Raw genomic sequence first — 22,483 nt, forward strand, 5'->3', positions numbered from 1 at the left:
ATCCTTTCGATACAAGGTCTATCATCTAACTCGGTCATCTAACAAGACCGCAAGAATTCTGGTTTGAAATCAATAACTCGGACTTACTAGCGCAGAATATTGCACCTCTTGGCTCCTTTAATGTGTGGAACCACTGCCGAACATCGACACAGTGTAAAATATACTCGTAACACACTATTTGTCATTGCTCTGAATGTTTTGTCTTAACTCTGCTATTCCAGTGAAATAAACAGAGCCGAACTTTTTGGAGAATGGTAGCAGCTTTTGAAACACTCCGTACGCTGTCCGGCGGAAAATTCTACCAACTGTAAGATGCGCATAGCAATAACGTGTGACAATTCTCATGTGCTTAGAGCGGGAAGAGGCATCCCGTTCATATTAACTGGCAGCGCAGGCTTGAGATCATACTTATCTCACCAAGGATGGAGTCTGAGATTTACATGGTTAATCACGAGAGACGTCGGTTTTATGCTACGTGTAGAACTCCTTTCGGCACGCGTTTAACGTGTTTCATGGTCATTGTCACTTGTAACCGATCATTGTCACTTCGCGTCATGAACTTTCTCTTCTATATTTAAATCTGCGTTATGCCTGCCATGAATCATAATTAAGAAACGAGAAATCAAGAAGTTGCACCTTTAGTTAGTTTTATTTATTTAGTTATTTATTTATTTATCCGGCCGTGGGGGCTGCATTTCGATGGAGGCGAAATTCTAGAGGCCCGTGTACTATGCGATGTCAGTGCACGTTAAAGAACCCCAGGTGGTCGAAATTTCCGGAGCCCTCCACTACGGCATCCCCCATAGCCTGAGTCGCTTTGGGACGTTAAACGACAATAAATGAAATTTATAAATTTATTTATTTATTTATTTATTTATTTATTTATTTATTTATTTATTTATTTATTTATTTATTTATTTATTTATTTATTTATTTATTTATTTATTTCCTTGCGTGGTTGTAGTGGGGCAAGACTGACACATGCGGATACAAACGCAGTTTGCCCCTGTAAAAGGTGCTTTTTTGCTGCTCCACTCGGCCCAAGGTGAAGCCAAAGCAGAAAATTTTGAATGTTGTGTTTAATACAAGCAAAAAGCAAGTGAGTTAAAAATCTAACTGCGGTGCCCTTTATACGGCAATAAGATGCAGAAGATACAGATTATAAATTATTTTAATCCACTCGAAATGGCTTGAAGCCCGAGATGGTGCAACGCGATTCCGAGCGCTTCCGGACTGCTTTTTGTTGTGTAAATCGGAAATATTCATAACTTCGACAAAACTACGCCATGGGGCGGCATATTGTAAAGATGATTTTCCCACAAAAATGTTTACTGCTCCACAAACAAATGCTTCCACCTGTGACGTCATGCCTTTTAGTCCACGTACAATACATATGTCAAAGGAGGTCCTGCCCAATGGAAAAAAAATGGAAGAGCTGTTAAGAGTCGTAAACACAACCAGTAAACTTTTAACCTATAAATGCCATCCTATAGCTTTCAGTGTTCCCAGCATGCTTTCTTAACGCATAAATTCCAATCATTGAGAGAGAAAGCAATAAAAAGCACATTTTCTCCCGTCGCGCGGGTGACGATTTGCGAGCGAGCTGCGCACCCCTGTCTCGGTAAGCCATAAAGATAAGCTTTCCAGTCATCTCTGTCAGGCTATTTACGTCAGTAAGACCTTTTATTGGCCGGAGCCAATCGATGAGCTTGTGTCCTCAAAGATATTTGTGAACCGTTTTAGCTTTGCGTTTCGGGGTTGTGGTAACTTCGAGTCCGTTGTCGCGGGAATAACAAAGTTTTTCTCATAGTTTAGACTTCACCACGATCAATAACTTTTTGGGCGGCTATAATGCACTCACAAAACGCTGCAGAACCCGACAAACTCCTTCGTCCAGCGCCCGGTTCGGGAACCCCAGTCTAGTTTTTACGTTATGATTTGCTCTCTCCGATGCGGTCGTCCACCGGCTTTATAAGACCCGGACTTTGCTCTTTTGCAAAGACCTGTCATCTTCCCTGCTGCGCGCACAGGCTGTGTTTACTCAGTCCACGCCTCAAGCGTGATCGGCGATGCCTAAAAGAACGGAAGCTGTCCATCAAGCGCCCGCAGACCACTTCCGGAAAGCAGCGTGGGCAGCACTCCGATGCACCAACGAGAGCTTATCACCTCGCTTACTTCCGCACGACTTATCATTTTTTTCACCCCCCCCCCCCCCCCCTCCTCTACTCTAACTTTTTTTACGTAAGCCATCGCTACTCTCCATTCGCTTCGAACGCCTGCACTCTACCGGGATGCTAAAAAGCCTGCGTGGTTATTGTCTATGCACATTGCTTTCGCCGCAGTACGTATGCCTGCGACGTCTGAAAATGACGGTTTGCAACATGCTGTAGTCACGGGAACTTTCTTTGCATGGCAGTATTCGTTCGTGCTCCGACCCAGAAGTGAAAATAAAGCTGTTTCACAGATTATAGTAAGCTTTCGCAATTATTTCAACTGCGCAACCTGTGAGGCGGCATCATTTGACTAACTTCAAAAGAGTGCTTAAATGTACTTTGCCGCCTTCCTTTATTCTTTTTACTACTGCAGTACTCCGGAAAAGAGTAGTCATATATTGTGCAACAATATCATCACATTCCAAACGCCAGTAACTTTCAAGTGTTTTCTTAAAGACAGCTTTTTATTCTTTGAATTTAGACCAAAATTTCACTTCGTGCAGTAAACGATAAGAAACTCGTTAGGTGTTCCTGTTATCTAGCGTCGGTCAGACGAAGGACTTTTTATCGAAAGTTGCGGTAACTTGTTAACCCATGTTCTCTTAAGCCCCCCGTTTGCGAAATACTCACTGAGTGCTGCGTTACGTGATTCACTCAAATTCCTACCAAGGTGTACGCTGTATTTAGAAACCTCTTGGTCTAGCCATTCAGTAGCTTCAGCAGTTTCTTCAGAACGGAGAACAGGAACAAAGACGTCGGATACCCTCGTTCCGCGTTTGCTTCTGCCTTTATTTCTGGATTGTAGCATGAAACTGTATTGAATTCCAGAAGAGCTACTCATTGTTCAGTTCAACCGTTGTCCGACACGGAAGTTCTGGGCAAAGCATTTTTCAACGGAAAGTTGTTTATGAACGCACTTATTTCCTATATCGTAAAACTCCACTATACCGCCGCCAGGTGTCCCCAGGCGGATCGATATACCCGCAGATCTCTCCTCGGCAGGCTTGCATTTTTTTATTACCGTTATTGTTATGGTCAAAAACGTTCCCCATTGGTTTTCCACAGCAGTCGTAACCACTCAATGCGAGTCATGAATAAACTAAATTTAAAATAAATATATTGCTACGTATCGGAAGAATGCACCATTATTCAATTTTTCATAACAGTACCTTACAAAATTCCACAGCTGCCTCACAGTTAAAACTGATGTCCAAGAAACACGGACATGTTAGACATCACAACCGTTATTCCATAGACTGAACAAGCGTAGACAAAAAGGGAAGAAAAAATTCACAGGCTACCTCGTTGTCGAGAGTAAATGTAAGCATGAAATGCACTGCAGGAAATGCGTACCATATTCTAGGACGGATCATATATTCTGGTAGCCCAAACACAGTCCTGGGGAGCGTCCTTTGGCTCAGTGGTTACGGTGCTCGGCTGCTGACCCGAAAGACGCGGGTTCGATCCCGGCCGCGGCGGTCGCATTTCGATGGAGGCGAAATTCTAGAGGCCCGTGTGCTGTGCAATGTCAGTGCACGTTAAAGAACCCCAGGTGGTCGAAATTTCCGGAGCCCTTCACTACGGCGTCTCTCATAGCCTTAGTCGCTTTGGGACGTTAAACCCCATAAACCATAAACCATAAACCTTAATCAACCACTTTTCTTTCCTAAGCTTTTCTTCACGAGCGACAGCGCGCTCTGTTGTTGTTGTTGTTGTTGTTGTGACTGAGAGAATGATGAAAAGGAAATTGCACGGGCCTGCTACTGGCTCGAGCCAAGCCACCACCGCTGCAACGTGCAGATAGAGGAGAGTTAAAAGATCAGAGGAAGGAGCCAAACCACCACCGCTGCCACGTGCAGATAGAGGAGAGTTAAAAGCGCGCTCTGTTTTCTTTGCGGCTATTTATATATTGTGACCCGCGCGACCAACGCTCGCCATATGCCGAAGAGGAAGAGATGGTGCCAGCTCGTGCTACACAGAACGTTGGGACAATCCCTGTGATCAGACGCCGCCGTCCCCACCTCCGCCGGCCACCAAGTCGGAGAACAAAATTAGAGGCGGTTACTGGCCGGGCTGATGAATGGCTCCCAGATACCTGTGTTCTATGTTTCTCACGCCTTACATAATGACGGCAACTCACGCGGTGCGGTCGCCTTGCTTATCAAGTGCGCGCGTGCTCCTTTCGGGCTGAGGGGTAGACCTTAGGCTCCTTCGCGCCGCCCGATAACTTCGCCCACCACAGGACAATGAAAATGCTCTTATTTGCGCATGCGTTGCTCCGGCGGCAGCGCAGCACATAGCACCAGCGGGTGAACTGAAAGCTTCACCAAAGTTCCTCCATCCTGGCGCCACGGTCACCGGCGGAGCGCCGACAACAGGAGCTAAAAGCATTTTGTGCTTAAGCCCAGAACACATAAAGACCGCCCCCAACAGAGCAAAGCTCACCTGCTGACGGGCCTCCCGTGCCACGGAGTCTAGGAACTCCGGCGTGGCCGGGTAGAGGGCACTGGCGAAGGCAAAGTCCTGCCAAATCATCAGGCCTCGGCGGTCGGCCAGCTCGTAGAACAGGTCCGACTCGTACAGGCCGCCGCCCCAGACACGCAGGAGGTTCATGTGTGCCGCCGCGGCAGCGTCCAGCAGGGCCTCGAGCCGCTCGCCTGTCACGCGGTCGGGAAACGCGTCGGCAGGCATCCACGTGCTGCCCTTGGCGAACAGCGGCATCCCGTTGACGCGCAGAAAGAACGTAGCGCCTGCGAGGAAGTGCACAACAGACAGTTGTACAGTTAGCGTCAAAATAAGTTATTGAATGAGGTAGTGAGGGAATGAGTGAGGAAGCGAGTGAAGAAGTGAGCGAGGAAGTGGCGGATTGAGTAACGATGTGAGCGATGGTTTAATGATGGTTTATGGGGTTTGACGTCCCAAATCGATTGAGTGAGTGAGTGAGTGAGTGAGTGAGTGAGTGAGTGAGTGAGTGAGTGAGTGAGTGAGTGAGTGAGTGAGTGAGTGAGTGAGTGAGTGAGTGAGTGAGTGAGTGAGTGAGTGAGTGAGTGAGTGAGTGAGTGAGTGAGTGAGTGAGTGAGTGAGTGAGTGAGTGAGTGAGTGAGTGAGTGAGTGAGTGAGTGAGTGAGTGAGTGAGTGAGTGAGTGAGTGAGTGAGTGAGTGAGTGAGTGAGTGAGTGAGTGAGTGAGTGAGTGAGTGAGTGAGTGAGTGAGTGAGTGAGTGAGTGAGTGAGTGAGTGAGTGAGTGAGTGAGTGAGTGAGTGAGTGAGTGAGTGAGTGAGTGAGTGAGTGAGTGAGTGAGTGAGTGAGTGAGTGAGTGAGTGAGTGAGTGAGTGAGTTATATTATTCAATCTCGTCTTAACCGAGACCATGGAAGCTTTACCGTCAGATTTTATTTTTTTTCAAAGAGCCGATGACTTCGCGCGACGCGGTGGCATGGCAACATCAACACCCTTCCTGTCTCATCAGCAGCTACAATGCCACAAGGTTGTCTTCTGGTCTGTGTAATCCTAATTTCTTCTTACATCAGCCTGTAAAACGCTACGAGTGCGAGTGTGGCCGCTTTCAGAGTCAAATCGAGTCATATGCTGACAAAAGTCACTCATAGGATTTATGATTGTAACCTCTTCCTGGTGTTCCTTGCTGGAGAAGTGCTTACGACAACTCTAAGGACCAGACCCAAGATGGCGTTTCTAGTGAGCTAAACCAGCTCGCTCGTGCTGAGCACTTGTGTTGGTCTTCTATTCAAAACCTTTGCACAGTACATCAGTTCTTGCGCTCTCTTTTCGAGCATTTCTTCTCTGTTGTATGAATGAACCTGCAGGCATAAAGCCATTTTACCGACAACAGTTCGGCGACAGTGCGCGCAAGAAATCTTAGCGACGGCCAGAACAACAGCCTCTTAAATGCGTAGTGTTAGGTACGAGAGGCTTAATATTTTGAAGCTGCACATGGACTGTCAGGAACGCCTGCGAGAAGGTCTCCGAGTGAATTTCGACCACCGGAGTTACTTTAACGGGCATCACCGTCGCGCGGCACATGGGCATAAAGGCGCATTTTCAACAGCCCTAACGAGTAATCCACAATTTCCATTCTTCTCTATATATACGCCATTCTAAGCTGCTCCGCCCTTCTCCTTTAAACTGAGCACGGTCGCTCCACTGGTGTAGCCCCGATCAACCAGATGGTGCGATAGGCGATAATAATCAAGCATAATCTAAGGACAATCAGGGCCCTAACTGGAGCTGTATAGGTATCGTTCACTTTTAAACAGCGCCACGTCTATGTACCCCTGTTCACCATCATTACCAAAGCACACCAGCTGACCACATAAAGATGCTAAACGAAATTCGTGGACACTGAAGTCCCGCTTAAGGGTATGATGCGTTAGCGTTAATGGCTCCCTTCAGTGGCCTGGGGTACTCTTTGCATATCTCTTCACAGACACGAACACTGCGGGACAAGACACAACAGTTTTCTTTTTAGCCCGGTTGACCGAATAGTGCCTCGTTGTCCTACGGGTGGTGTCTCTGACTCGGGACCTAAAGAGCATGAGTTCGATTCCCATCTTACACCAATTTTCTTTTTAGTGTAATTAAGTTACTTTATATTCTTACGTGTAGTAAAGATCAGGTTCTTCTTCTTCTTCTTCTTTGCACCACAGGTGCACCGCCAGAGACGGTTGGTAACTCGAACTGAAGCTCGATCTTCGCACCAGCGGTGCCCCGTCAGAGACGGTCTCTCGATGATTCGAGACGCAGGGATAAAGGGAAAACTTATGTACAGTTTATGTACAGCAATTTACAATAGACACAAGTTCAGGCACTCGAGACAAATTAACGGCACAAATATACAAAACAACAAAAAGGTGGATCTGGCTAATACTAGGGGAGGCCCCTATCTCGGCGTTGCCGAAGATGCGTTGCATCTGACCTTAGCGCAGAACCCCGCTTCCAGCTCCGGGGCCCGGTTTTAAAGCCCTAAAGGCCCGGCCCACATTTCGTGGCTTCCAATCATGTTGCGATGTTCACATGATTGGCTTATCGAGAGCCTGGCCAGCCCTCCATCTTCCGTAGGGCAAAACGCCCTTTCCACAAATACAAACGCACGGTCGTGCCAGTACGTGCAGAGAACATTCCCTCCACCCTAAAATTAAAATAGAACAAACACAAATACACATCCGTGCCAGCACGTGTGCGAATCGGTACCGCGGGTGGGTGGACACCCGTACTTCCCGGCGCGTTCGCGAGCGGCCGCGTTCCAAGCAAGGAGACGCTCCGCTTTGAGTGCCCCCAGCCGCGTTCCGATGACCCCCGCGAACGCTACCGATACCTTACACGTGTCATAATGATGTTTCTGAAATTGCGACCATATATTCACAATTTATGTGATGTTTACCCCTGTTCAAATCCTTCGCTCCACCTGTGACGCCACTACCTTTGGGACCAATCGACATTTTCGCGCATGTCTTCGGCGCAGTCGCCGCCGGGGTTACAACGGAGCTGTGGAGGATGATGACACTCAAATAACTAACGTTCTATCGTCACATGTCTGTATACGTAACCGTCCCTGAAGCCGCATAAGAAAAGAAAAAAAGAAATTTCTGTCCGCATTGAGTGATTTATTCAGATGGGTCACCGATGGCTCACCCGTGCTGTTGACGAGTGGCTCTTGGACGAGGTCCACAGTGCGGAATCCGATGCTCTTCCTCACAGTAGCGGTGTCGCGTCCCATAGACAGGGAGACGGACAGCGGGTACAGCCGCTGGGCTCCATAGCCATTCGGCCACCAGGCCTCGATCTTCAGGCCCTGCAGATTCGACGCGTTAAGGGCCGTGCACACAAATAAACCGTGGTCGAAAGGCACAAACTCCGAGGAAGACAAAAGATTCACTTGGTGACCTGCACGGGAAGCTGGTCTCTACTGAAAGTCTCCATATGACGAGTCACATAAGTCCATATACTAACATATAGGTCATATGGAGTCCAGTATGGAGTATATGGACACGATATGCACTGTATAGAAAGCTCCTAGGGAATTTTACGGACTCCATATGACGTCATGCACACTTTATGGAATTGTGTAGAATTATGGGCTACGTACAAGTCACATATGGATTTTCACATATTTTTTCTATATGTTATGGACTCCATATTCCAATAACTCCATACGAGCGGCTCATATGGAACGTTTGCCAGTTGAAACATAATTTAACGAGTGAAATCACCAGAGAAGCCGGACAATAAACTTTCCCCTGCCTACTAACCCTTCTTTGCAAACTTTGCTTTGCTCACTCCACTCGAACGTACACGGTTGGCTGCGTAGTTTTTTCTTAAAAGAAATAACTCGCAAAAAGTTCAGTGTGAAAATGCTGCGATTAAGTATAAGTAAACTTACTAACACCAGAAAAACATGTGGTTTGATAGCACTATATTAAGAATCTCGAACGAAAAAAAATTAAAAAATGTGCGAAATGCTATTTTTTATCATTCATTTGCAGTGAAGTAAAAACGGAGCTCAATTTATTGTCAACGTTGCTTAGTTGACGTTCTACATGCAGACGCTATCATACCGTATAAGTGCGACACACACTCAAGTGGCTCGTTTACAAATTATTGCTGGCACACTCCGTCACCTTTCGTTTTCCAGAGTTGGATCTAACTCGAACACTGAGACATCCATGAAGGAGTTTAGGTGGAAGTTTTTATCAAAAAGCAGAAGAAATTAAAACCTGTGACTGAAAAAAAAAAGAAAAAAGCATGAACTCAACCCTGAGCAGGTGTGTGACCGAACTAGAGGTGTTTTACGATCCAAGCAGGTTCAGTTGTGTTACGACATGTATGGTGGCTTTGAGACGTTAATGTGAGCACTTGTAAGCCCCCTTCGCGCTGACACTGGTAGGGCTGAAGACGCAACTAGGACTTGTAAACAGGCGACCACTGTCTCTGTGTAGCAAATAGACTGCATTCTAACGAGCGTAGGAAGCATCGGTATATACACCGCCTCTCTCTCTCTCAATTCTTCTGCAGAGCTTAAAGATGCAGTGAAGAGGAATCTGAACTCGCCTTTTTGCCGTGGGAACTCGATCTACACGTTCCGAGCATTCTTAGAAACTTCGATTTATTCCCCTGGGTGGCCGATTTCCCTAATTAAATCGAATTAATGTCCGGTTCCCGCCTTGTTTTTAAATTCTCCCCGAACGGTGGGCGGAGTCGACCAACGCGTGGAGTGGCTTTCACCCAGTACCGTGGCGGCTTGCCGCTCCGCCATCGGCGGAGTAATACGTAGTAATCCGTAGAAGCAAATAGTCCGCGCGTATTTTTATTTCTGCGGGCTTATTTTGCGGCTATATTATCTGCGAATGAAACTATTTATTCACGGAAACCTAAAAAACAAAATAAAGCGAAAGCAAAGCCTCCACAGAGCTGGCTGAAAGGCACTCCACGCGTTGGTCGACTCCGCCCACCGTACGGGGAGAATTCAAAAAATAAAGGCGGGAGCCGGACGTTAATTCGATTTAATTAGTTAAATCGGCCACACAGGGCAATAAGTCGAGGTTTCTAAGAATGCTCGGAAAGTGTAGATCGAGTTTCCGCGGCAAAAAGACGAGTTCAGATTCCTCTTCAGTGCACCTTTAAGACAACACAGCGATGACTATGATAAACATGCGTGTCTTTAATAGTGAGATACGTCTTGACAGTGGGAAGAATGAGAGTCTTGCCTCCGGGATTCGTAGCCGAAATCGGTAGTGAGCGGTAAGCTCGTTATTCGCGGCCACCGAGATGTTCTTCTTCACGGTCAGGCGTTCGTCCAGCACCAGGTTCAGAAGAACTTGCGCTTTGCCGCTGAACGCAACCTCAAGGAACAGGCCCACGTCCAGGGCCCACCTGTCGGGCTGGTCTTCTTTGTCCTTCGACCCTGCGATGTACCGCGCACGTTGCAAAAAGAGGCACGAGGCAGATGTCTGCGCAGTGGTCAACAGGCAGTTCATCAGTTCCTTTTTCTTCAATACGTTTTAGAAAGCAGGTCGCTGAAAAGGAATACGGTAAGGCTTCAGTAGCTGCGCAGCCGACGAATTTCTGCAAGGCAGCGAGTATTCATTGCCTCATGCGCGGGGTAACGGTTCTCGCATTCAGATTTTGAAACGTTGATGAATAAATGGATGGATGTATCGATGCTAAGAGCTCAATAAGAGACGCAAATGACGCTATAGAAGCCTCTGATTGGAAATTGGGTTGTGGCCGGTGCCACGAGGAAAAGTATATTTTTATATTTCTATTTTTCAATATACCAGCCTTAGTAAGCACTGTATTGAAATTGGTCCTATTTAAATCAAGATTCAACTGACTTTTACGCTATGCCGACTTCGAATCCTAAACAAGGAAGAAGGAATGTAATGGACGGAAGATATGAGCGTCCCCTTTGAAACGGGGTAGTAGCAGTTCCCACCATGCTCGTCATTTTTCTTTCTATAAGAGTGCCTCAGATTTAATGGTGTTATCTATAAACTTGTCATTTTTATGTGAATAAAATTTTTAATCCTAAACTTGTAACCTTACTCCAAAGACCTGCTTTTGATCCACCAATCTTATGATCACGTTTCACTAGCTTCTGTCGCAGATTCTTTCCCGTGGCTTTCATTATCTCTAAACCATAGGGCCTCAGGGAGAGTGACTGTGCCTGCGTCATCTTTCGTAAGGATACCGCCACATTTTAGTATTAGATTATCGCTGTTTCCACAGATTTACCACACACTGTACATGTGTCATCATCTTCGTTAAATTTCTTTTTGTAGCTTCGCTTTCGCAGACAGCCTGATCTAGCGTAACTGAATAGGGCGCTGCCTCTTGAGTTGTCATAGAAAAATTCCTTCTCTATTTGCCTTTTCTAGTTTCTATATATTTCTACAGTCTGCTTCTTTTAATTTTAATTAATCCAGTTCTTACCTTCTGCGTTTTTACCTGTTGTTCAATGCCCTTTCTTTTTCCGTCCCCGTGTCCTGCATACTTACTGGTTAGTTTCCTAATCTTATTCCGCCATTGTGAGTCAAGGCTCTTTTTGTATCAGTATTTAAGTACTTTAGCTGCCTTCCAGTTATCGTCCAGTTTCCTCGGCTGTAATTCATATAATATTTTTCTATGAGCTTCTTGTGCTTCAGACACCCAGCCCATGTGCCCCTCTACTGCCTCACTTGTTGGTTTTTCGTGGGCACCTAGGGCTAATCTTCCAACAGCTCTCTGACTAATTTTGAGTCCGAACTAAACTTCTGCCCTTAGGCGTAAAATCGCGTCCCCACATGGAAGCCTTGGTAGCATTCTTCCATTCCAAATTCAGTACCTCATACTTGTTGTACCCTCATAATGCCCTATGCTTCATTATGGCGGCAACTCTTCGCCATTTCGCCCTAGTACTTTTCTCTATTCTCCATGCATATATTTTCATTGTTTGCCTCTACCGCGAGATATTTGTATTCAACCAGTCTGGGCATGTCATGGCCTTGTACTGTGAGGACCTGATCAGTGGAATCGTTGAAAATAATAAGATCTGACTTAGTTCCTCTAAACCTGAAGCCTAGAGCGCCTACTTCGTCTCCAGAATAATTAAACAGAGCCTGTAAACCTCCCTGGCTGTCAGCTAATAGCACAAAACTATTAAACCGGGAAGTCGCTGCTCCGCGATCTTTCCGCCTAATCTGTACAATAGATTACAGCCTAGATTATGTCTTTCTAGCCTTATTTCCATGTTTATCAGTGCATCAGACGTGTGCCCTCCTTCTAAATTTCCGTGAAAAATTCCTTCTAGGCACTCACCGAAGCGCCGAGTTCTGACCACCATGTCACGTATGATCAGGGTATCGTACATCTCGATGCCGATGTCTTTCCTGAACAATGAAACAAAAAATAAAACGTGCCACTGTTTTAGTCAGGCTGCTGGCTCGTGATGGAAAAACGGGGATGACATTCGGGTAGGATCTCTATGGGCCTCGGCTTTTGAAAACATGTGATCTCATTTATAGCGTTCATGAAAAGCACCTAAAAGCTTTCAACAGTGGAGCAAAAAGTAAAATAAACAAGAACATGCAGAATAGTACAGTTCCTCAACTTATAACCTCCTCTCCCTAGCGATCTAGTTGTAATTTTTCCCCTGTGGTTATATCGCAATCACGGGTTAAATTATGTAACCCAGTAATCCGCTATTTGAGAAATTACTAGGCACGCTCAACTGTACATTAGTGCAGTGATGCGGCGTATGCGAAATTCGATATCCATACAGTTGTTTGGTCGTCTACCAGCCGGTGTAATCGGTGATTATTAAGGCAATAGCGTTGAGTGCCCCGTGTACCAGAAAAGCCGGCGTCGTCGCCGATGTCAACTTCGTTGACCGTGAGCAAAACTCCGCGACAAAGCTCCACAGGAGCAACCTTGGGGGCAGGTGGGCCACCTAAGTCACGTGACCTAGTGACGTCGTCATAACCTGCCCACTGGATTGTGAGCAAACTGCCCACCGTGGCAGGTGGCAGTTAAATTAATGACCGGTCGCGAGAGGTTGCTCGGGAAAAGCAACCTGGTTCTCAGAAGCCCCACCGGTGGCAGCACCTACCATCGCAGGGCAATGGCGCATCGCTTAACAGCAGCAACAGTGCGCCAGGAGTGGTATGCGGACTCCCAGGGATCAATGGATGTAAAGTCGAGAATGGCAGCCTGCCACAGAGCATGCTTCACACAAACACAGAGAAAGAGAAACAAACACACAACGGCTGAATGCGGAGAATGGGTACTATAAGTAATAACGCACCAAGAAAATTCAGGGGGCACTTTGGATCTCTAAAGTGCTGCAAGGCAAAAAAGCCTTTCCTGCCGCACTGCTTGTGTTCGCAGCAATGAGGTATGTAATGCGATCACCCACGGACGCCTTACGCACCCTGTCGAAGCGGACGACAACTATTTTTTATTAGTTGTCGTCTGCTCCAGAAGGGGGCGTTAGGCATCCGTGGGTGACCTCATTACTTCGAATCTGCGCGCTCTGACGCCATAACCATTTAGACCCACCGAAAAGCGTGACGTCTCTGCTGACAACCTTCTGTCGACAACAATGAGGCACTAAAGGCTTTCGCCTTAAAAATAAACGTCATGAATAACGGCTTCAGGACAGTCTTGCTCACCAGATGCCCTGCGTAGGGAACGCGGGCGCCATCTCCCAACTGAAGGAGGCCTGCACCTTTCGCACGTGGTTAACGCCGCACTCCCCGCGCTGGCGCACGGGTGGGCACTCGGGCGGCACCTGGTGGCCCCTGGCGAACGCGTGCGACCGCTCGCGCGCGTTCGCCACGGCCACGGCCGAGGTGAACTCGACGCTCACGTTGTTGTACCCCACCTGCGGAGTCAGCCGCATGGTGCTAAAGGCACTGCAGAATATCAGAGCCATTGGCATAAAGCGTTAAAATTGGCTCGATTATTGGGTTGATTTAAGATACGTTTTCATTGACGAAAGGTGCACTGTAATAACAAATTTGAAGTGCGAATGTTCACAGATTGGCGGAATGCAGGCCTAAGATAAAGCTCATGCTGTCTGCCGTGTCGCGGAACACGTCGGACAGAGAAGGCTTAGGAACGCAAAGAAAGCCAGCCAATAGTACAGTACAGTACAGTATAGTATAGTATAGTATAGTATAGTATAGTATAGTATAGTATAGTATAGTATAGTATAGTATAGTATAGTATAGTATAGTATAGTATAGTATAGTATAGTATAGTATAGTATAGTATAGTATAGACGCGGGATCGAACCCGCGTCTTTCGGGCCAGCAGCCAAGCGCTGTAAATAAACTCTGAGCCACCGCGGCGGAACATAGTATAGTATAGTATAGTATAGTATAGTATAGTATAGTATAGTATAGTATAGTATAGTATAGTATAGTATAGTATAGTATAGTATAGTATAGTGCGTGGCGTTGAACATCTCTGAATGACACGTAAGCTATTGGAGACGCCGTACTGGCACACTACGGATGCGTGTTGACCACCTTTGCTTTTTACCGTGCTATGACAACGCAGGCGCCCTGGAGTTTACGCATTTCGTCTATATTGAAATGCAGATGGCGCAGCCGGGATTCGGACTCGCGACCCTGGCGTCAGAAGCTGAACGCCATAGCTACTCAGGCATCGCAGATATTGAGAGGAACTCGTAAAAGCAGGACGAGTGCTCGTTACCCGGCAATTTTTTGTCTTGCCTTTGCTTGCTCGCCGCACAATCGCCCTTTTTCTTTTCAACTAAAATGCTATGACTCTTGACCATGACCTTATCTACTGCACTTAAACTGAGCTTTCATACTTAAACTATCTCGGGGCTTTCATTGGTCCGTACAAATCGCGATAACGTAGTTCATGGCAGCCTCATAGTTCATGGCAGCCTCATAGTTATCTGGAAGCACACTTAACTCTCCTGGGAAGCAGTCGAGAATTGAAACTGTCACGGCTGTGGAGAGTCCAGTGCAAGACTGGAGGGGAGACAACACATTAGGTTGATTCGTCGCTCGAGCCAATACGCTGAGAAAACGCACTTCGAGGCGATTATGTCGGCGTGGCTGGCACTGGTGCAAAGACGAAGCAGGGCGAGAGAATGGCACCATGGCATTGCGACCGGAATGAAAGAGAAGTTTGTTGCTGGACAGTTTGGTGTTGCATGGTCAGAAATTATTTGCACAACCAGGCCAGGACCAGGAAACGAGATGAGCCAATGCAAAAGGGTCCCCTACGCTAACGCTACTCTCGAACATGATCCCGAAAGGTACTGTCATTCGCAGTAATTTAGCTGCCGGCTCAGACAGTTACGGTTCCTAGGCTGTTTGCACCCAAATTGAATAAATTAAACACATTCGAAACCATGCGCGTTTTGCGAAGGTGTAATATTACGTTCAACCCCTAACATTTATCTATGTCCTGATGGAAAACTTACTAACTAGTTCATGTGTTCTTGTTTTCAGAATGCAAACATCAGGTGCAAAGCAGGGATCATTCATATCTATGCTCTCAAACTAACAAGGTCTGCATTCAAAATGGTTGCCTTGTTAGTGCATTCACTAGCACACTAGACCAGATGCTCTGATCGCACCTTGATGTACTGCTTGATGTCGAATGCGTAGCGCACAAACATATTGTCCGTCTCTCCCACAGGAACATCGTTGACGTAGACGGTGGCCACGGTATCGATGCCGTGAGCGACAAGCAGGATGCGGCGGTGATGAGTGTGTTCTTCTTTCACTGCAAATGATGAAAAGATGAAATATATTGCGCAGTTGCACCTTAAGGTATTAATATGATGAATACAAAGGGCAAAATGAAACCTATATCAGCAAGTACAGCTTGTCATATTTACCTATCTGAAAGACAGGACACTTCAAAGTAACCGTGGCCACTGATACCAAATTGTAGTGAAAGACGAACATAAAAAAAAGCACACACTCTTTCTTGCATCTCTATCTACTCATGTGAAGAAACGTGCACGTTTGGTGTTGCTCTGACACCGAATTGCTCATTCACATTAGTTATTCTATGCTCATCTACATGACATCATGAAGTCGAGTAATCACTCAAAATTATGCTTGTGATCTGTTCTTACATGGCATTATCTCTTCGTACTGCTGCGACCGATCAGCGCTCCGCTTAAAGGGTAGAATTCTCATATCACTTATATAGCCACTTAACAAAGACGACATCCAGAGCACAAGGGCGAAATAATTGAGCGCAAGCAAGCGAAACGGGGTATCACGAAGTTATCCCTCCCTCAGAGAGTTTGAAAGTGAGATCTATGATCTTGTTCGAATTAGGCGTGCTTCAAACTAACAGTGAAAAGAACTGCCAGAAAGGCAAGCACCTCTCTGACTTTGATCACTGTGGTTTGTTAGCTGAAGCGCAACAAAAAGGAGCGCTGGGTAGCCTATTAAGCATTTTCTGGCGTCAGTGACAACTGTCCGAACACAGGTAGAAAAGAAGCCACTCATGACGATATAAACAGAAGCATATGGTCGTTATGAGCCCAAATCTAATACCTAAGCCAAGATAAAAGAGCATAGAAGAACGCTGATGACGATTGTATTAATACTGGACACTAGCTTCCCAACAGCACAGACAGTGTAAGCAGCAGTAAAGTTTTATAAAGAGAGAGAACAAAAAGAGTAAGGAATGAGAGTGTATAACATTGCAAACGTCAGTAAAGAGGTGGGTTTACAGAATCACCATCAGACATCATCCACATTTTGGTAAGAAATAAACACGAATCCAATTAAAGGCTGTGGTTAAAGCAGTGGCAAGACACACTGCTGTCTCTTACAGTTCTCTGACAATCTACAAGTTTCCTCACAGCAACCTTGCCGCTTTTGATTGCAGAGGCAGCCAATCGGCTTCATTTTTCTTGTGTCAGGCGCCGTAACGGCGCCATTCATTTTTTTTTTTCAGGTTAGTCATAGTCATACACTACTACTGGTTAAGGTGGTGGAGAATATTTGAATACACTTGCTATTGTAAGCAAAAAGAATTGGCCGCCTTACACTGAAAGTCCCGCGTATAGGTCCAGTTGTCGTGTCCGACCCAGGCGAAGCGCTCGTCGTTGTCGCGGTAGTAGGCGTCTCCAATGAGCTTTGCGCGCATCAGGTCTGTATACACGTTGCCAGGGACCACACCGGAGAAGTGGTACGCTGGAGCATAATATACAAACAATCACTGAGCCCACAAGAGAATTTCCTTTCTTTTTTAATGTTGGGCTTTGATTCCACATTGTAGTTAACAATAACGTTTTGTTGTTGTTATTACTCCTCTTTTACACGTTTGCACTGCGCAATCAGTCATGTCTGGGCATAAAATATTAGGTACAACATTCTGAACATTATATATGCGGCGCTCATGTTTCATGCTGCCACTATAGGGTTTTCAACATTCCCTTCAGCGCCTTTGAGGAATCCGAAAAAGGAAGTAAGGGAATTCCTGAGTGCATAAGTTTCGAGATGAACACCCTATTTAAATTTTGCCGTTTCACTTGGCACTTAGCACTGCATTCCCCCCCCCCCCCCCCCCCCCCCCCCCCCGTAAGGTAATGCCTATTTGCTGCTGCTTATAGTTTTGTATTAGCGTGTTGTCTTCCTCGTCACAGCTTGAATACTTAGCCGAAAAAACGCATTTTCTTGAGTGGGGAATGTAAAAATGCGTATGTGTGGAGATACTGATATTGATACTGATAAGAAGACATTGCCTGCATTGTTTTCTGGGCTATGCTGCCGGTGGTCGACCGTACAGCCACTTGCCAAAATTAATCCCTAGCACTGCCGACTCGGAATCCTTCGCAGCTCACAGTATGGTCTTCGAAGTGCAAACGCACCAATTTATCTTGCGTGCGTTACTCTACCCCGCTCTTGTGAGTTCGACGTACATTAACCCAGGCAGGCAAAAGGCTGGTGCTACAAGTGGTTACGCCACGCACATAAGTTCAAGCAGCCGCTACGAAGCGGTCTGCCGAGCTTCACAAACTAGGAAGATGAGGACTGTCAGCGGGTGGCGAGAAGGCCAGCGTACGTACATTTATTTCGATTGTACACCCTCCAGTCTCCATTGAGGGGCAGCACGATGCCCACGACCCTGGCGAACGCCGCCAGGAACGCGGCAAGCCCCAGGAGCAGTCCTGGCCTCCAGGGTCCCATGGCCGTTGCAGGGTCTTCTTGCTTCTTCTTCTGCTTCACCTCTTTATAATGGCACATACCCACGTGGGGGGATTGGCCAAGGTATAGTGGTATACATAAGAAAATTTTCATAGGATTACGAGAAAATATCGGAGCCAAACGTGAATTTTGAAAAATGTATTCATGAAAAACGACAGAAGAATATTTGAAGTGAAATAACAAAGAACATTTTGGCGAGAATAATAATTTAAAAAAAAAGAAAAAAAACTCCGAGACTTTTAAAGGAGTTAGCAAATCAACCTACCAGTTGCAATTATGTAATCATGGAGATTCCCACAAATTGAACTCAATGCAAGACCTTTGGCGCTCGCTCCGAACGATAACAACACTGGCAGAGATAACGGGAGCCCTAACCTGGAGAGAGGGACCTCCAGGTAATTCTTGCTTCTTCTTCTGCTTCTTCTACTTTGTGTCCCTCGATTCGCGGTGTGGGCAGGGTGTTTTATGTTCAGTACTTCTTTCAACAGCTCTCTTTTAAGCCTTAGCCCCTCGATTCGCGCACTTTGAACGCACGCTGTTGTAGCAGTAGCAACAACACCAGCAGTAGTAGTAGTAGTGGTAACAGTGGAGTGGCAGTGTTAGTGGAGGTAGAGATTGTAGTATTGGTAGCACTAAAAAAGAATCACGGTAGCGCTCAACTATCCTCATGTGATGACAGTGCGTTAGAATTACGTCTTCTCCTTGATTTTAATTGCTTCTCTCCTACTTCTTATCTTCTCGTCATATTTTCGTACATTCGCCATGTATTGATTTGCTCATGAAGAACGTTTGCTCAACTCTGCCGAGCAAACTGCTGAGAAATTTGCCGTGTTCTTTGCTGAGTCATTCGTAGCTACTATTAGTCATTGCCAATTGTGCAAAATAATTTTTTTATGATTTCAACCTTCCGGTCACTCCTCAGGAAGAGAACAGGGGGATTTCTCTCTCTCTACTTCACCACGTGCTAATCGTATTAGATGGCTCTTCCGTGTACTAACCATTTGAGGTGGCAGGTGGTAGCAGGTAGTAAGTGAACACAACACACCGCCGGACGTAGGATACTTTTTCGTCATGGTGGCGCTTCTAATACTAACGCACTGATTGTAGTAATATTTTTGTCCCCCTGTACAAGTGGTAGTAGTGGCGTTCGGAACAGTGCTAGTAGAAGGTCGTGAAGTAATAAGAGGTGCAGCGATGGTAGCGTTGGTGGTTTCAGTGGTAGGGCTGGTAGTGCTAGTGGCAGTTCTGTTAGCGGCAGTATTGTTAGGGACATTACTCGGACTACTAGTAGTAGTAGTAGTATAGCAGTATAAGCCGGGTAGTGCCCCTACCAATACAACCGCTAGTAGTAGTAGTCGTAGTAGTAGTAGTAGTAGTAGTAGTAGTAGTAGTAGTAGTAGTAGTAGTAGTAGTAGTAGTAGTAGTAGTAGTAGTAGTAATTGTGGTGGTGATTGTTGCTACTGCTGCGCAATCGGGGGTCATCGCTGGGCGGGCGCAGTTAATGGCTGGTATGGCGCGGCGTCTTTAACAACCGCAGGCACATTTCGACTGTTAGGAAATGACAGCGAACTAAAGAGACTAAAAATGTACGCCTAGAGAAATTATGTACATGGGAAAAATGGGCAGAATTAGCAAGCTAGCCTAGAGGAGAAGAGAGAACTTTAACCTGGTAGATCAGCACAGGATGCCCTGCGGGTGAAGCAGGTTCGGCCCGCGGCGTATACTGTACCGCTTCTTCGGCATCTGGACAAGCATGTAACACGAATGAGCTAGGGATATTGTTTCTGTTGTCGTTGTTTACTTCAGTAAACATGGCACATACCCACGTGGGGGGATTGGCCAAGGTACGGTGGTGAATGCCAAGGAAGTATTTGTGCGGTAAAAAGGCGTGAGGCGGCGAAGTAGAATAGTGGAATGACTGAAACTAGAAAAAGAATTATATTCATTGTTGAAAAATTTAAATAAATTAAACAAATTTGAAGTACCAGGAATAGAATACAATACACGTTTTGGACATTCGGCAGAATTTTATATATAGTTAACAAGGTAACCGACCAGTTGCAATAATGCAGTCATGAAAGTAGCCGCAAACACTACTCAACGAGAATCCCTTGGCACTCGCACCGAACGAGAGAAGAAGTGGTGGAGACACAGGGGGTCCTAACCTCGAACGAGGGACCTCCAAAGACTGCTGTCTCTGAAATTCAGGTTACTGGTCATCATTCTCGCTGCTAGAGTACAAATCAAGGCCGTGTTGTGTTTCAGAAGGATTAGTAAAGTAGTACCATTGCCATGGCACGAAAGTCAAGGATTAGTGTTTTTATACCTCTTTTGTGTTTTTTGTTGTACTTAAAGGGACACTGAGGAGAGCACTATTAATATATTTTTTTATAGCAAAATCCGATAGTTCGGCATGCCATGGCTTTGTTGCCACTTGGCCGGCAGCGAAAAATGCATTTATTTCTAAGAAATTTGGATTCGAAGTTGAAAAGGTTTTTCCCGCCGCTGTGATTCAAACTTGGGATTCGGCTATGACGACAGAGGACTAAGTGACGTGAAACATGACGTGATGCAGACTCCGTGATTTCTGGCTGCCAGCAGTGCGGCCTAGCAGCAGCCGAAAAGAAAGCTACCGCCGGCCGCTCGTTGAAGGCATCTATCGGCTATTGCGGCCGTCGCTACAGTCGCTTCGCTTACGTTTGCACCGGCGTTTTGCGAGCGTTACGATGGATCTCGTTCTCGAAGTCGTCAACGAAGTTCTCGCAAATAGACACCTTTAGCATACCGTGTACCTTGATACCGCTAGCGGAATACCGGGAGCCCGCCTAACGCCGGCGAGCAGGCGCTGATTGGTCCCGATGCTTCAGGCGAGCGCGTAGCTGCCCGGCACGTGGCGCCATCTGGCGACGTCAAGGAGATTTGCGCATGCATTGGCTGCGCCTCAGTGATTTGTACTTCTCGTGTCCTAGCGTTGCTAGAAACATTGGTTCCAGCAACACTGTTTTGTTATATGACGTCATGACGCTTGTACTTGCGAGTTTGGCCTGTGGCGGCGATACCTGTATTTTGGTTCTTGCTCTTTTCTACGTTACAAGAGCTTTGTTGTCAGTATGAGTGGCGTTTTTGTAATCAGGAGCTGGTATTCTGTCGATACAAGCCAACTTCAATTTCTCCTCAGTGTCCCTTTAATACAGTCAGAGAAGTAAATGGACAAGTTTGTTTATTCATAATTGTCACGTGTCTTACAAGCCATGACCATGAAAATGACGCACACAGGGCGCGGCCCTCTGGATAATTATCGCTCCTGCCTCGAGGCTTTATAACGGTTACTGCTAGAGCGACCGGTCGTGTGTTTGATACGTGGCCGACGTGCTGATGTCGCATCGTGTATACACTTATTTCCGACCTTTTTCTAATGGTGCCTGCCTCCGCGCCGCCAGTACGTGCATTCGTAACATGTACAGTTAAAACGATCCGTCGACGTAATGGTCACGCGCGGCAAGCCTACACTTTTGCAGAAATTTGGCAAGAAAGACTGGGACGTGACAGTAACCTTTTTAGATTTGTCTACTATGTGAGCCGTTCTCTACCTCGGGGTCTGTACTTTGTTTACTGGATCACTTTTTTTTTTCTATGCAGGAGTTTCGTTCTTCAGAGGCTCAGTTGGACTCGCATCTGGTTGAACAGTACATGTTTTTGGTGGTAATACCTATGCTGTGAAACTGCGTGTTCGCAGAAAGTGACGTTTCGGTACCCAGGAAGTACTCACAAGTAAAAGATAAATATTTTCAGTGGAGATGAAAGCAGGGCGCACGAAAACAACAAACCTCAAAAGTAAATTTAGGATTAGTAGAACGAAGAATTTTATAGTGAAACAGCGAAAACAGAATTTGATAGCAAAAAAATATGGCGGTGGTTTAGATTTTGTTAAGCCTGGTAGGTTGTGAAAGCGAGCTCTCTGGTTGTGAAAGCGAACGCCGACCCCTCTAACTTTGACCACGCTCTTCCCTTACACCAGCGCGACGCAAACGACCATCGCATTTTCTCCCTTCTTTCTTCTATACGGGCACGAGCCAATCTGCACGATGGATGCTCTTCGTTCCTAATGCCCCGGCATTTCCTTGTCCACGCCACACTCCGAAGCTGCCACGTAGAGTCTAGCGCAATTTTAAGGTTATTCCGTTCGCTCCTGTTAAAACGTTCACTTATTGCGCAACAAACGTGACATGATAGGATAGAGGAATCACTCGGCTACCTATCCAGATGTTTTCATTGCAGCCTTGTTGCGAAAATAGACGATGTTCAGCAGTTTAACCCGAGTAGGTGATCCCTGAAGTGATCACCTTCAAACAGCGTTCGGATGCTGCCAACCTGCTCGCTTGCTTACGACACGGAACCAGCGGCAGCAAAAACGGCATCGCCACACCTGCGAGACCTGTTCACCCTATCCTCTATACTCCTTTGTGAGGCTCTGGGTGTCTCCCACAACTCCCGGCCTTTCGCGGAAGCTGCTTACGCGGTATAATGGTCCTTACCTAGTCCTTCAGCAAACGGCTCCTGTGAAT

General features: G+C 46.3%; 1 protein-coding gene across 1 annotated transcript in view; it reads right to left on the minus strand.

Annotated features, from left to right (window-relative positions):
• LOC149340871 (beta-mannosidase-like) overlaps positions 1-17,957 on the minus strand; it is a 64,125-nt gene extending 46,168 nt beyond the window's left edge. Inside the window, exons 1-8 of the mRNA XM_089551196.1 lie at positions 17,780-17,957; positions 16,758-16,904; positions 15,323-15,471; positions 13,374-13,585; positions 12,022-12,092; positions 9,933-10,129; positions 7,861-8,131; positions 4,659-4,963 (exon numbers count right to left, since the gene is read on the minus strand). Of these exons, the coding sequence (XP_089407322.1) occupies positions 4,659-4,963; positions 7,861-8,131; positions 9,933-10,129; positions 12,022-12,092; positions 13,374-13,585; positions 15,323-15,471; positions 16,758-16,904; positions 17,780-17,957 (1,530 nt within the window). The remainder of the gene's footprint in view (positions 1-4,658; positions 4,964-7,860; positions 8,132-9,932; positions 10,130-12,021; positions 12,093-13,373; positions 13,586-15,322; positions 15,472-16,757; positions 16,905-17,779) is intronic.
• Positions 17,958-22,483: the final 4,526 nt, after the last annotated feature.

Source organism: Amblyomma mixtum, chromosome 6, assembly GCF_055824585.1.
Source record: "Amblyomma mixtum isolate Tamu chromosome 6, ASM5582458v1, whole genome shotgun sequence".
Classification (NCBI taxonomy): Eukaryota; Metazoa; Arthropoda; class Arachnida; order Ixodida; family Ixodidae; genus Amblyomma; species Amblyomma mixtum.